General features: G+C 37.6%; 2 protein-coding genes, 1 long non-coding RNA gene and 1 other non-coding gene across 12 annotated transcripts; 2 read left to right on the top strand and 2 right to left on the bottom strand.

Annotated features, from left to right (window-relative positions):
* Positions 1-174: 174 nt before the first annotated feature.
* On the top strand, positions 175-3,663 carry LOC135587331 (superoxide dismutase [Cu-Zn]-like). Of its 5 annotated transcripts, none has more exons than XM_065078608.1 (8): positions 175-273; positions 1,642-1,721; positions 1,816-1,917; positions 2,026-2,121; positions 2,469-2,500; positions 2,589-2,664; positions 3,245-3,298; positions 3,429-3,663. In XM_065078608.1, exons 2-8 carry the CDS (start codon positions 1,646-1,648, stop codon positions 3,449-3,451), a joined length of 459 nt encoding a protein of 152 aa, XP_064934680.1. In that variant the 5' UTR covers positions 175-273; positions 1,642-1,645; the 3' UTR covers positions 3,452-3,663. The 5 variants fall into 5 exon arrangements, with proteins under 5 accessions (XP_064934680.1, XP_064934676.1, XP_064934677.1 ...); XM_065078604.1 differs by lacking the exon at positions 175-273 and adding an exon at positions 1,219-1,291; XM_065078605.1 differs by lacking the exon at positions 175-273 and adding an exon at positions 1,373-1,529.
* Positions 3,664-3,769: 106 nt separating this feature from the next.
* Positions 3,770-6,783, top strand: LOC135587329 (pentatricopeptide repeat-containing protein At4g19220, mitochondrial-like). Of its 2 annotated transcripts, XM_065078602.1 has the most exons (2): positions 3,770-4,868; positions 5,271-6,783. In XM_065078602.1, the coding sequence occupies exons 1-2, from the start codon at positions 3,994-3,996 to the stop codon at positions 6,751-6,753; spliced, it is 2,358 nt and encodes a 785-aa protein (XP_064934674.1). In that variant the 5' UTR covers positions 3,770-3,993; the 3' UTR covers positions 6,754-6,783. The 2 variants fall into 2 exon arrangements, with proteins under 2 accessions (XP_064934674.1, XP_064934673.1); XM_065078601.1 differs by having other exon boundaries at positions 3,770-6,783.
* Positions 6,784-7,157: 374 nt separating this feature from the next.
* Positions 7,158-14,824, bottom strand: LOC135587332 (uncharacterized). 4 transcript variants are annotated; one of them, XR_010475848.1, is made up of 3 exons: positions 9,497-14,819; positions 9,280-9,371; positions 7,158-8,286 (listed from the first exon to the last, which is right to left on the bottom strand). It is a non-coding gene; the product is annotated as an uncharacterized LOC135587332 (long non-coding RNA). The 4 variants fall into 4 exon arrangements; XR_010475846.1 differs by having other exon boundaries at positions 7,158-8,265; XR_010475847.1 differs by having other exon boundaries at positions 9,280-14,824.
* On the bottom strand, positions 14,690-14,792 carry LOC135591877 (U6 spliceosomal RNA). Its single transcript, XR_010478644.1, has one exon. It is a non-coding gene; the product is annotated as a U6 spliceosomal RNA (small nuclear RNA).
* Positions 14,825-15,423: the final 599 nt, after the last annotated feature.

Genomic DNA, 15,423 nt, shown 5'->3' with positions numbered 1-15,423 from the left:
AATAGTTACTCATTGTTCAATGCAACATCAAGTCAGGGAGTGAAGCATCAAATCAACCATGAATGACTGGTAAGTTCTTTTTTGTTTCACCTCAGACAATGTCTTCAATGTCCTTTAGAAGGCCAACAAACAGAGTAATTATCATTGTCATTTGATCATTAATTACTCACATGAGTTGCCAATTAGTAGTGCTGCAAGAAAAGGCCAGCAAGACATCTAGTGGAAGACCAAAAGGTCATGGAGTACAAAAGTGACTCTGGAGCCACCAGAAAGGTAATTTTATATTCTAGAGAAGAACAGCTGCTTTTTGTCCTCAAACATGAACAGCATCAAGTGAAAAAGAAAATCTGATCTTAATCTTATTTCAATTAGCACATAACCAAATGCAAAACATGCATGAAGAACAGAACAAAAAAAATATAATGAAGTGTTGCAGTTTTGCTAATATTCTTACCAACTACAACTATATCATCAACCATATGCAAACTTTCAATGTATACCCAGTGGCATGTAGTTGTTTCTTTGGAGTTATGATCCAACATAAAAGAATAAAACTTTCTATATTGATATTAATGAGGCTAATTACATATTATATTTATGAAAGTAAAAAAATTAATTTTGTTTCTATTGATTTTACTCACGGAAATACCATACGTTAAAAAATATACTAAAATAAGATTAAAAAAATACATTTATAATATTACTCTCATCGTTCAAAAAAAATTTAAAAGAAAGAAAAGTTTTATTGGGAAGAACAGAAGGGTTGACTGTCAAAGGACATCGACAACCAAGTCCAAGCTCAAACTAACGTTAAGCTTTCGAGATTTAATTGAAATTTTCTCTTTCCGAAAAGTCATTCAAGAGGATAATAAAGTCGAAGGAGACTATGAAACTAGAGAAGTAAATTGCTTTCATCGAAATTATAGAAAGGGAAATTAATATTATTAAGAATAATACTGTAAAATTATCTTTTAAATTATGTTTTGATATTATTTTGTGACAATACGTTTGGTATTTTCGTAGTAAAATCGGTGGTGTGAGGAGAAATAAAATTAAATATTTTACTTTTATATAGATGTGGATCTTAATATAATTTAAAAATATAAAAATTAATATGTTAATAATAATTGATTATGGAAATTAATATATAATTAGCCTATGTTAACCTATGTTAAGGAGTTTGCTTTAATTTAAACCATATAACTTCTTCAAGAAGACAACATACTGCCCATCGAAGAGATTCCACCACTCATCTGCCGTGTTCCGGTGTTCGACAAAATTCCTAATCTGTGTACGTTAAGATATCCACTAAGTTGCTAGATTTTGCTTTATTGTAAGGATATTTAGTCACACGCCATGCACGAAGACACGTCTTCTTTCTACGCCATGCACGAAGACACGTCATCCTCTTCTTCCGCATCCTCTGCTCTCTTCTTTCTAGTGATACTAGTCGATTACGTTGGTCGGTTTGATCTCACGATCGGCTCTTCCGTAGCTCTGAATTAGTTACATGTTCAAGTTATTATCTTGTACTGGAAGAGGATTTTGATCTCACTTTCATTGCATAAAGTTTTAGAGTTCGTAGTAAGCTGTAAGATCTCATAGTATGATAATTGATATTGGGCTGGATCTAATGTGCAGGAACATGGTTAAGGCTGTAGCTGTGCTTGGTAGCACCGAGGGTGTCGGTGGTGTTATCTACTTCAGCCAAGAAGGAAATGGTAGATTAAGAGCCAGTTTATCGAGTCATGTTATTCTTCATAATCCGCTTTTTTCTTGCAATTCATGTTTATGCCTTATCCAATGTGTTTGGAGGTCCAACAATGGTGAACGGGAACATCTCTGGCCTCTCACCGGGACTTCATGGCTTCCATGTCCATGAATTCGGTGATACCACAAATGGCTGCATGTCCACTGGTAATCACGTCCTTTGGTTTGGATCTTAACGGACGCAATCTGTTTGAGATAATGACTGAAAGAACAACCATGATGTTTCTGTGTTTTGTTTGCCGTCACAATGAGCAGGGCCACACTTCAATCCAACCGGAGAAGATCACGGGGATCGCGAAGATCTGGTCCGTCATATTGGTGATCTTGGAAATGTGATAGCTGGAGACGATGGTGCTATTTTTTTTGACTCTTTCTCCACCTGGTTATGATTATGATGTTGTAGTTTCTTTGGCTACCTTTGCTTGAGACATAGTCGAGACAAAATTCTTTGTTGTTTACAGTAGTCGTTCATCTGACATATTGGTGATCTTGGAAATGTGATAGTTGGAGACGATGGTGCTATTTTTTTGACTCTTTGTCCACCTGGTTATGATTATGATGTTGTAGTTTCTTTAGCTACCTTTGCTTGAGACATAGTCGAGACAAAATTCTTTGTTGTTTACAGTAGTCATTCATCTGACATCTGCTTGTCACTGAATTATTAATAGATTTTCTTTCTTTTTTGTGTGTATTTCCAGGCACTGCCAATTTTACCATGTTTGACAGCAAGGTTGTGACAGTACAGTTTTAATTCTGTGTTTTTTTCCTTCACCTCTTACACAAATTGTAATCTTTTTTTTTTCTTTCTTGGCATGCAGATCGCACTCGTCGGATCTGACTCCATTATTGGCAGAGCTATTGTTGTGCATGCGGATCCTGATGATCTTGGAAGGGGTATTCTTTTTCCCTTTGTGCTATTCGGTTCCTTGAACTGATTTGTCCTCAATTAGCAATATTGTTTTGCAATGATGCTCATATAATGTGAAAGTAAGTGAATTCCACTGTGTAATTTCTGACAAAATGTTGTAAGAGATATAAATCCAAATTGAGATAGTTAATCAGCCAAAAACAAAAAAGTTAGAACAATGCTAAATTTCTTCAACTAGTTTCGATTCCATTCTAAGGTTTCTGTGTATGTATAACTTCAAAGTAGTTTCTAAGCTTCCAAACTTGTTTTCCTACCTTCTGTTTCAAGCATCAGATCTTCAATTTATCTTCCTAGCTTCTGCCATTCAATGGATTGACAATCTACTTCTCTGAGCTTCTCTCTCTGATATTTGAATTGGTCTCAAGAATACATCATACCCTCTCCTCTTGGAGAAAATTCTCTTGGTAGTGAATTATGGGGACAAAAGCAAGACTAATGTAATCAAATCTTCTGAACAACCATCTGCTTGTCTTTTCTGTGTAATAACATCATAGACAGTAATCATTCTGTTCTTTGGCTCATGTAGCTAAGTTTGGCATGTTTTAGGTGGGCATGAACTTAGCAAGACCACTGGAAATTCTGGTGCAAGAGTAGCCTGTGGTAAGTATTCCACTGTTCTTCCACAAGTCTGGTGCATTCCTTGTTCCTTGTGTTCCTTGTTTATTCCTGTTCTTGTGGCAGTATATACCATGAGGCATAATGTGTGTTATTTCTTGACATATCTTACCAGGTGTCATTGGGCTTCAGGAGTGACTGATCCAAGGGGAATGATGGCTAAGAATATATAGACAAGTCCTGTATGCTTAGGAGATGAAGCTGCTTGTACAGTTGCATATGAGCTTTGAGTAGTTCACTGCTTTTATGGAAAAACTGCTATGATCACTTCCAAAAAGAGTGATGGCTTCTTTTCTTTGGCTGTAACTCGAGCTTTTGCATGAGAAGATATTAGAAAACAGTTCTCAGGATGAATGGTTAGTATGTTATCTGAAGAGAGAATATAGTATGAAGACAAAAGGTTCTGCAACTCAAATTAATTCATGTAATAATACGAAAATAGAACAATATAAGGTCTAATGACTTGGAATCAACGTCAGCTCCAATAATGTACGTCTGAGAACAGTATCTATCTCACGTCAGAGGTTTGTGTGATAGATCACTGAAACACTCCGACGTATAAAGAAAGTGTTCCTCATGTTTGGACGAAAAGGTCTCACCAGTGAATTCTCCTAGAAAAAGTTTAGCGTCGTAAGCCCCAGTCGAAAGAGAAGAAGAAGAAGAAGAAGAAGAGGAGGTGAATGATAAGAGGACCGAGGGGGTTTGTCCTTCCCACCATCCTCCCATCGAGAAGCCTAACATCGACAGCAGGACCTCGCAGATCGAAGTACCTGTTCCAAACTCCCATCGCCAATGGCTCGAGCATCTCTTCGCTATCCACCCACTACCTGCTCGACGAAATGTCTCAGACAACTATGTTTGCCTTTCGTGCTCTCAATTTCCTGAAGGGCACTTTCGTTGAGCCTGATCTTGTTTCTTCCGTCCACTGCTTGTCGCTTAAGGCCAATGCGCTCTCCGACCTTGCTGCCCGTACCTCCCTCCTCAGTGCATATGCCAGAGCTCAGGATTTGCGCTCCGCCATGGCAATTTTCGATGAGACCGCTGCGCGCGACGTCATATTTTGGAATGCGATTATTAGTGCCTATGTCCTTAATTGTCATTACAAAAGCTCTTTTCTGCTTTTCCAAGAAATGGTAGAATCCTTTGGTGAGTTCGATTCGACGACACTGCTGATCATGCTGATGGCTTCCTCTCGCATGCATTACATGAATTATGGAACAACTCTTCATGGCACTATAATGAAGAGAAATTTTCTCATGGATGGTAATCTTTGTAATGCTTTGATCGATATGTATGCTAAGTGTGACAACATGAGTTCTTCAGAGCTTGTCTTCGAGGAGATGGAAGTTAAGGATATCTCTTCATGGAACTCTATGATCAGCGGATGCACATTTAATGGTTTTCCCGAGAGATCGGTGTATTATTTCAGGGAAATGCGCCGCTCAAATGTCGACGCAGATGCAGTGACCCTTTCGAGTGCTGTAACGGCATGCTCTTTAGCGGAAGAGTATTGGGGTCACGGGGAATCAGTGCATGCTCTTGTGATCAAAATGGGGTATGAAGCAAACACTTATTCTTCTTTATCAAATTGCCTTATTTTATTTTATTTCAGATGTGAAAATGTGGAAGCAGCAGATGCAGTGTTTAAGGGACTTGCAAATAAGAATGTAGTTTCATGGAACGCGATGATTGGTGGGTTGTTGGACAATGGAAGATATGATGAATTCCTGAATCATTTTTGGGAGATGCAGTCAAAACACATGATTCAGCCTGATGATACTACACTAATTACCATTATTCCAGCATGTCGTGAGTTGAACCTGCTTCGTGAAGGGAAATCTATTCATGCTTTTGCCATCAAGAAGGAAACAGATCCCTTAGATTCATCTGTAGAAAATGCCTTGCTTGATATGTATTTAGAGTGTGGTGATCTGAACTCTTCATTCCTTCTATTCAGGAAGATGACTAATAAGGATATAATTTCATGGAACACCATGATATTTGGATTCTCTCAAAATGATTCGTCGAAGGAAGAGGCTCGAGCCTTGTTCTGCGAATTGCTTCAAAGCGGACCGAGATGCAGTGTGGTTACTTTCTTGGCAATTCTTCCTTCTTGCACTGGTGCTGAAGATCTTAGATTTGGGAAGGCACTTCATGCTTGCCTCATCAGGTATGGATTGATAATCAGTATGTCAGCTATGAATGCACTTATGCTAATGTATATTAATTGCGGTGATCTAAGTGCTTCCATCTTACTATTTGAAAGACTTCTACCCATATCAGATATTGTCTCATGGAATACAATGATAGTTGGCTGTGTGCAGAATGGTTATTACAAGGAGGCACTTGGCATGCTCACTTCTATGTGCTCCTTTCTGCTTCCAAAACCTGACTCCATCACATTTGTCAGTGCTGTATCAGCATGTGGGAACTTAGGACTGTTATCTTATGGCCAATGCCTTCATGGCTTAGCTCTGAAGAGTCTGGTAAATTTTGATATCCGTGTGAAGAATGCATTGCTGACCATGTATTTTCATTGTCATGATTCCAAGAGCGCGGAGACGCTGTTCAAATTAAATGGTGACAGAAATTTGTGTTCCTGGAATTGCATGATCTCTGGTTTTGCACAGAACAAGGAAGGTGACAAATCTTTGCAGTTGTTTCAGAATATGGAAGGCGTTCGACCAAATGAATTTTCCATAGTCGGAGTTATCTGTGCCTGCACTCAGTTAGTAGATCTCAGCCACGGCAAGGAAGTTAATGGCTATGTGTTCAGGTTTTGCTTACAAAGGAACACATATATACTGTCAGCGCTTGTCGATATGTACAGCAAGTGTGGAAGACTAGATATCGCCACTCGAATTTTCACAAGTTCTAATGAAAAATCTATTGCCTCTTGGAACTCCATGATTTCAGCATACGGGTTTCATGGACAGGGAAGAAGATCCATCGAGCTTTTCTCGTGGATGTGCCGTTTAGGCGTCAAGGCGACCAAAAGCACATTCATTGCTCTTTTATCTGCTTGTAGCCACTGTGGACTAGTCGATGAAGGATGGAAGTGCTACGACGCTATGTCGGAGAAATTTGGGATTGAACCCACTGCTGAGCACCATGTTTGTATGATCGATTTGCTCGGTCGAGCTGGAAGACTTGGAGAGGCTTTCGAATTCTTAAAGAGATTGCCCGTCGAAGCAAAACCAGGAGTATGGGGTGCTCTGTTAAGCGCCTGCCATGATCATGGCGATCTCGATATCGGTAAAACAGTGGCTGGGAAACTGTTTTGCTTAGAACCTGAAAACACAGGCTATTATGTTACGCTTTCTAACTTATTTGCGTATTATGAAATGTGGAGTGAAGCACTGAGAACAAGAGGCATGATTCTAGATAAAGGATTGTTGAAGCCCCCGGGCTGCAGTGCTATTGATGTACTCAGCAGTTGAGAACTCTCAACCTCCTCTGTGCTTTTCATGGATATATTTATCTGATGGGTAATGCGCTAAACAACTGATCTTTTTCTCAGAGAATGTTCTCGTCAGCTTTTATCTGCTTCAATGCAATCCATGTTTGATTTCCTTTATCCAGATTGGCTCCATCCAGAAGACATTTTTGCTGCTAAACTCTTGCCAGTTTAACAAACAAGTTCAGAAGAAAGTAAATGATCTTTCGTACTTCATTTTCCAATCCAATATGGAACAGCATACCGAGAAAGAAAGAGAGAGTGAGAGAGTAAAAGAAGAAAAAATGTCAGCTGTACAAGAAAACAAAATATATTATAATAATAATTTTTTTATTGTTGTAAAGAATAAATGGTGACATCCACTAAGGAAGAAAGATTACCAGTCAGTCACAATAAATCATCATGCTCATAATAGAACAAAAATTGGACAACATAGATGGCTAAAACATGATAGCTGAGATCAGAGACACAATAACTTTACCTCTGAGACAAGCCCATCATTATTATACAAAAGCAACAGAGCAGCAGCACCGAGACAAGACCTTTATTATACCTCTGGTTAGAAGAAAGACTAGAAGCAAACGTTTAGAGCATCAAATGTGATGGCGGTGGGTGATGTCGGTGCCGGTGCTTAGCGAGCGAGAATGGCTTCTCCACGTACGGAATGGTTGGTGAAGGGCTCACTTGCATGAACATGTAGTTACCTGCAAAGAGTTCCCCCAGATAAGGCCTTCCCTCCTTCAACCTCGTGAGCACCTTGGCCACTGACACCCTCACTGCAGCCCCCACTACGGTGGCCTTACTCAGGAACTTCCTCAGCCCGGCCACCCGGACCCTCGGCTTTCGCCACCTCCCACTTCTGTTCAGCCTCAGCCAGCTGTGCCGCCTCCTCTTGAACACCACCGCCATCTCTTTGGATCCGCCACTGATTTCATCCTCTTCTGTCTCTGGAGGAAGCTTATTTAGCCTCTGGTAACGAGGCTTGTGGCAGCTGCAAGCCATCAAGCTCCACTGCCGGGTTGGATGGGGTGAGGTGAGGAGGAGGAGTTCAGCTCCCAGTCGATGAGAAACCTCGGATTCCTTCTCTCTCATAAAGAGGGATTTAAAGGAGTTGGATAGATGATGTTAAGGCTGTTTAATGCATGGCTGGAGGGAGTAGGGTGGAGATGGTGGAGAGATGAGGATGTAGGATAGGAAAAGGGTTGATGGAGTTCATCAGGTGGTTGCAAAAGGTAAACATATAATGACTGACAATAATCTCTCTTGCATTTGAGGTGGGGGCAGTAAATGTCACCATCAATATCCCCTGTACCAGTCTCATCTCTGCCTCTGTGCTTCATAAGAAACTACAGCTCTGGGAACTTGAACACAAGTTAAATTTGCTTTTCATTTCTTTAGAACCCAACCTTTAAGAGATCTTTAAGAGTTGGTGGAATAATCTCACCTGTGAGAGGGGTTATTGGCTGTAATCTTCAGTTTCAGTGACAGACAGCTCCTGTCGTAGATGGACAATTGGCTAGTGAACAATATATGCATTGTAAAGTTTCAGGATTTTTCCAAAATGGCCATATTATTATGATCTCTAACCTAATATTATGTGATTACACCCAATTAATTCAAAACTGGCCCAACCAATTTAATTGTAGGTTTTATTACTTATAATCATGTCGAATTTTGACCTAAATTATTACCCATAATTAGGACAAAAATCATGCACAGAACAGTAATATAATCAAAGGCAACTTTAGTCTGAACCATTTGATGATCACAGTTTAATGAAATTATGATTTAATTGCATAAAATTGGTGAATCTGCACTATATCATTATATGATCAATTGGATCCATAATTGTGATTCCTTACTAAATTTTCCTAATTTCATCCTTGAATGTGATTGATTTATCAACCTAAGATCACCTACACCCAAATTTTGATGCTTTTCTTCCCCTTCAAGTATTTAAGCTGGCTTAGGGATCAAAATATCTTATGTAACAAACAAAGGAGAAATCTCTAATATGGAAGTGTGTGGAGTTCTTCTAATGGAATTACAAGTTATCCTAATGACATGTTATCCTTCTCCGACCCCTCTCTTCTTCTTCTCTTTCTTCTCATCTCTCCTACCCTCTCTTCTTCTTCTTCTTCTTCTTCTTCTTCTTCTTCTCATCTCTCCTATAACTTTTTATCCATCATGCTCAGCTACACAACTTCATGCAAGTATCTATTTGATTTCACAAAGCCTGTGACAAAGTATGCAATTTTTTATGTATGTGTATTAATCGCCATACATTATTAAGTCCTATAACACATTTTGGAGGCATTTGAATCAGAAACCAGTATGTGCAAGCAATCAGCTAACTCTGACTCAACATATTGCATCAAGGCTTCCACATTATTGCATGAATAGGCAACTATTGATGGATGAAATTAAATTGCAAGTTCCTCTTTCCAAGTTTGTCTTGCTCGACCAATACAAAGAAAGTGAATGCAGACAGGGAATGAGATTGACGTACTTGCTCAGAGAATCTCATGTGGGCAACCATTACTGCTTTAATACAGTATGAGAAGAACTTTTCTTTGCTTCCATGTTCGCAACAGCACTAACCTGAATTCATTTGAAACACATAAGAAAATTGGCAAAATATAAATAAATGGGTTAGTATTACTATCACAAAAGAATGAAAATTTACAACGAATACTAGATTAAACAGCTATCTTTCGAAAACTCACTTATGAAAAGGTCTGTATATTTCAACATATACCAAGAGCTCATTCTTTAGAGGAAGACCTCATCAACAGTATCAACTCATATGTGTTTTTACTGACAAACTTCTCATAAGCCCAGAACAAACCACATGATATCATCAGAGTTTTATGCACAAGTGAAAAACATGAGAGTGTGAACTTCAAATTAGTATAGCAGTCAAAAAAAAAATCAAAAGCAAGTAAAGCATGGAAGTACTCAGAGAAGATATAGTTGCCAATTACCAAGCAACTCCAAATAAATTTCCAAATTTTAGAAACCTAAACATTTCAACTAACAAAACTAAACCTGATCTAATCCAATTACCTTTCCACATATAGTAAAAAATGAAAAAAAAGGACTTGATTTGATTAAATCAACCAAAAACATTCTCAAACATGACAATACCTTGGGTTAATATAACCTGCTACGAGTGACTGCATTAATGTGTAAGATAACTAAACTCGTCTCTGTGAATATATCTGATGTCAAGCTGATTCCAATTAGACTTGCAGATTTTGTATCCGTTTACAAATTGGACTTGGGCTCAACTGAAAATGATCAAGTTACACCTGTACAAGTTGTGTTTATATGTTCATCTAATCATCTCGGCTTGCATCAACTATCCATTTTTTCTTTGTCCGTTTCCCTGATAAATGAAATGCTAGAGCTAAAAAAGTTACCTTTGAAGAATGCAACCAAACAGGTTGTGACTATAGTAGCAAGTTAGTAAAAAGACAGAAGAACAAGTAATTCATGAATGGCATTACTTCTGACAGCATATTTATTGCTAATAGAAGGACAACTGTTGAAGCCAAACTCCATCCATGTGCTCCTTCCTTCTTAAAAATTGACGACCAACTATTTAAGATGTTTCTAGTTCACAAGAATCTAGAATCTTATTTCGGTTCTTTCTCAGTTGCAACCTCTGAATTCTTCTTGTATATATAGACAAACAAGGCTTCGAGAAGGGATGTCCTACATCACTGTCTTCTTAAATCTTCACCCTTTTCCCTCTTCTACAAAGGCCATATCACACTCTGTGATCCTCTTTCCTTTTTTTAATGCTAGAACGAAAAGACTAGTGCAATTGGCAGCTAACACCACAACTGACAACCTTCTTCATGGTGTAGGCAGAATAAAGTATACAGGTGTGCATTTACATGCAAGGATAACTAATATATAGTAGCAAGATAATTCAGGGCTTCATCCATGTTCTTAAGGTTTCAGAACCAGCAAATGATCATAACAAACCAAAACCATGATTTGAGAACCACAGAGGGGAAAAGGTCCATGTTAAGAACCAAAGAAAAGGAAGATGAAACGAGGATCAATTCAGAAAGAAGAGCCTGATTGAGAACCACAACCGAATTAAGCCAAAAGAAAAATATCAGATCATAAAGAAATATTACAAACAAAATCAAACAAAATAAGAAGAGAAATAAATCAACCCAGAAAGAGAAAACAAGAGAAGGAAACACCTGAGTGACAATCAAACAACAAAAACAAGGAAAGATCAAATGCGGGAAACTAAATATTTGTGTCGAACAGGAGCCATGCAAATATTTTCTATATCGTTTCAATTCAATTGGATGTTTCCAAGAAAACATTTTGATATCTTGTCGACTCCTATGTAGAGCAAGTTATCAAATAGATCGTGAGTGGGATTATTTTCCTGGCCGCCACCATCTTTAAACCCTGGTTTAGCCCAGCCTGACTTGTGACCGGCCTTTGCATGTCTCTTAGGTCTGGCCCAGTGATGTGCCAAGTGAAAGTTAATACCCAAAATCTAATATTCCTCGCGTTTATTATTCTAATATTCTGTTCCTCCATTAACAGTAGGAAATGTAGTTCTAGATTCCAACCTGCCCATTTATTTGTCCTTGTGATTGACCTTGATAATAGGGAAGCACAATATTTGCCCAATTTTTAAAATTTTCACATAACACAACTTTAGCATTGTTCCTTTAGAAAAGAATATTATTCATATTAATTACCCATAATGTTTTAGTGTTACTAACACTATACGCTAATGTAAAAGATGTCATATGAACTGTACCAAGCTTGTATTACACCCTTTTTTCTAAACATTCATTCAAACACCTCCACGGTCCACAAAGAATTTCGTATTCTTTAATAGAATCGTGTTGGAGGAGTAACAGGATGAGAGAGCATATATGGGACACAAGTCCTCTTGTTAATGAAAATGCCAGTTGAAGAACTAATAGATGAACTCCAAGTATCTATTTAGACAGATATCTAACACGATAGGCTTTACTACTTCAAATGCTTGGGTTATTTGGTGAATAGCTCCATCTTTTCTCATTAGCTATTTCATCCATTTATTTTGTCCTCTGCAGGACACAAAACTCCATCACTATCAAACACACAAATGAGATGGGCATCTCGAGTATATGGATTCTTCGAAATTAATACCAATGTGGTTATTCCATAACTATATGAGAATTATTATAAGGGATCATAATGGCATCGCCTTCCCAAATTTATACTTGTTTCTCATTTACTTCACATTGGTGAGAGGATCTTCGTAAGGTACTCTGTAGTACATGAATCCAATTAGTTCCACAAAATTAAATATATAATATGAAGCGCAGGTGAGGATGAATGTGAAGCAATAGATATGGGGTCGTTCATGTTGCTGAATAATTCCTAAGGTCAGTGACAAAGAGAAGCAACTCCATGTTTCCGGGGTTTGTTTGCTCAACAATAATTGGGCAAAACAAAGGCAAAGAACAAGTGTGATCCTATTGGTAACTATGAACAATCTGCTGATAGTAAAGGAAATTATTCACTATCGAGGATCATGAATGGATGGCAGCTACCCCAATGTACCCTAGGACTCAACTGGCAAGAAAAATTAACACTTCAAAACATCATGCTCCATTAAGTTTCTTTTTTGAAAATGCACAATTCATATTTTTATAGATCAGTTGCAAAGCCATGACTCGGTCATAAAGTACCAAAACCAAAAATCTCTCAGACATAAAAAAGTAAATCTGAAATATAGAATAAATAATATCTTAGAATCAGGCTGTGAAGACCAATATATTTTTCTTCTCAGCTACAAAAGCAGAAAGAACATGAGGACATGTTATCGAGTAATCTTGCTATTCAAATAAAAATCATTGTCTTTACAATGCATCACGCACTAATGAAAGAACATTTATGAACAGCTTAATTTAGAACCACCTGTATTCATTCAGTCCCATTAGATAAACACAGGAAATAAACAATGACAGCTTAACCTAAAGCAAATGTTGCTTTGTTACATTGCAAGAACAGTTTTCATGGTGAACAAGAAGGTTTAGTAGGCAAGCCACGTATATATGCTTTCACTGCATGTAAAATACACGAAAATATACTTATCCACATGGTCAGTGTCTATAATTAGAGAGAAAACTGATGCAAGCAATGCGGCGTAGCAGGTTCAACATTCTGTACAAAGAAAAGTCCAGACATGATTTTCAATAATTCTGTCAAACTGGTACCTACTGCTAATAATCATAATGAACTTCAGAACATTTATATTTAGTTGCATTTTTCCAAGCAACTTATGTAAAGCAAGTAGTTGGTTTACTGTCACTAATGGAGTTTACACATCATCAACCTTGGTCCATTCCTCTTCTCCAGCATTTCCCTTAGTGCAGAACTTACTTCTAGACCCATTCCAGGTTGCTTCTCTAATTGAATTTATTAAAAGCTGTAATTGCAACAGCAATAGAAAGGCATCATCTCAAGTTCAAGTCGCATGCCAGCATGTTATTGTGGGAGAAATCCCAGTCTCTTCATAGTAAGTAAACTACAAGATCAAAACACATTTGCCAAAAAATATGCAGCGAGACAAGCAGGAAATTCAACACACTTTAGTATTAGGTTATAACAAATCGAAAGTGAGTACTGCTCAGCTGCTGAAGGGTCGTATCTAGTTAAAATTAAACAATGATGCCCATATGCTAGAAAATCCGAATACCGAAACACCTAATATTAGAATGAAAAAGTGCAAGTGGCCAAGGCAAATAACAAGAATCAATTGATGTGTTTCATGTATTAAATATATATTGGACGCATTCATGATAAATGGAACTGTGTGCATTACTACCCAGAATTTGATCAGTATATATATTTTATTTTCACTGCTGAATTCAGCACAATGGTGTGTGATTCGAAAGGGGATGGCTAGTTTAGAGTAGAGTTCTATCTTGTGTTGAATATTTATAGTCCATGGTTGAGCAAAGAAAGACTAAAAAATGGAGGTGATATCCAGAAGCCAAATAAGTTGGAAGAGTAAAGCGTCAGCCACCACAATCGATAAGCTTCTTCATTCTGTTAGGCAAAAAATGCAACGTAAATAGACAACTAACAGCAAATTTGAGATTCCATCCATGTTCTTAGGGTTTCAGAACTTGAAAATGATCTAAACAAACCAAACAAAAGAACCAAAAGAGATCGAATAAGGAACGAGAAACCTATTAAGAACAACACAGGGGAAAAACCTAATGAGAACATAAAGGGATGGAAAAGAAAAAGGAGAACGGTTCAGAAAGAAGAACCTGATTGAGAGACATAATCAAATCAAACCAAATAAAAATGAAAACGAAGAAGAGATAGAACCGACAGGGCAAGAGAGAGAATAAATTGGACAAGATCTAGATTTATGCATGAAAAACCAACTAATTTAACGAGCGAGTTCCTGGAATCCATACATATTCTTCGGGTGTGAGAACCTGAAACGTATCAAACAAACCAAACAAGAGAGTTCGAATCAGAAGGATAAACCCGATCGAAAACCACCCTACGCAAAGGAAAGGAGACCCTATCAGAAACAAACTCCTGATTGAAAGCCATAAACAAATCAAACAAAGACAAGGAGAAAGATCCAAGTAATCACAGAGCAAACAAATCATTCCTGAAACAAAAACACAGAGAAATCAAAGAACCACGGAGCCCAGAGATCGAATCAGAAGGATAAACCCGATCGAAAACCACCCTACGCAAAGGAAAGGAGACCCTATCAGAAACAAACTCCTGATTGAAAGCCATAAACAAGTCAAACAAAGACAAGGAGAAAGATCCAAGTAATCACAGAGCAAACAAATCATTCCTAGAACAAAAACACAGAGAAATCAAAGAACCACGGAGCCCAGAGATCAAATGACAAAAAAAATTTGGACCATTTCTCGATTTGTGCGTGTCATCCTTGCGCAGGGGCCATGCTAATCTTCTCTGTATCGTTCCAATTTTATCGGATGTCTCCGAAGAGACAAGCGTTCGCCTGATCATTGCCAATATAGAGTACATTATTCACGATCAATTAATCGATGTGGGACTATATATTGAACGCCGCATACAAATTGGGCCGTATTTCGTCGTGTCACAGCCCAACTTTAGTTGCTCGCTTTGGAGCAGGTCGGCCTGACCCAGTCATCTAGACAAGGAAACAATAAATCCCAGCCACGTCCATGAATCATATATATATATATATATATATATATATATATATATATATATATATATATATATATATATATATATATATATATATATATTATATATGCGCAAAACTCAAAAGCTTGTACATATGGCGTTGTAATTTATAATATGGAAACTTCAAATAAGATCAATACCCATAAAGAAATTATTATATATTTCATAGACTTTTGCGTTTTTGTGCTTTTAGAGTTTGTCTTTTAATGAAAGTATCAGAGAGACTTTAAGATATTTAAATTTTAATATTTTGAAAATCATTGGTAATCATGGTTGAGTATAGATAACCAGAGTTCAGTTTAACTCACATAAAGGACCGAGAAGGAATTCTAAGAACTGCATCACATCAGTAAAAGCAAAGAATAGATGACGACCAAATGTCTAACAGTTGCAAAATTAATGAAAGGTG

The sequence above is a fragment of the Musa acuminata genome, chromosome BXJ1-8, assembly GCF_036884655.1.
Source record: "Musa acuminata AAA Group cultivar baxijiao chromosome BXJ1-8, Cavendish_Baxijiao_AAA, whole genome shotgun sequence".
In the NCBI taxonomy this organism is placed as follows: Eukaryota; Viridiplantae; Streptophyta; class Magnoliopsida; order Zingiberales; family Musaceae; genus Musa; species Musa acuminata.
The sequence above is the reverse complement of the archived record's forward strand: the minus strand, read 5'-3'. Positions and strand labels throughout refer to the sequence as shown.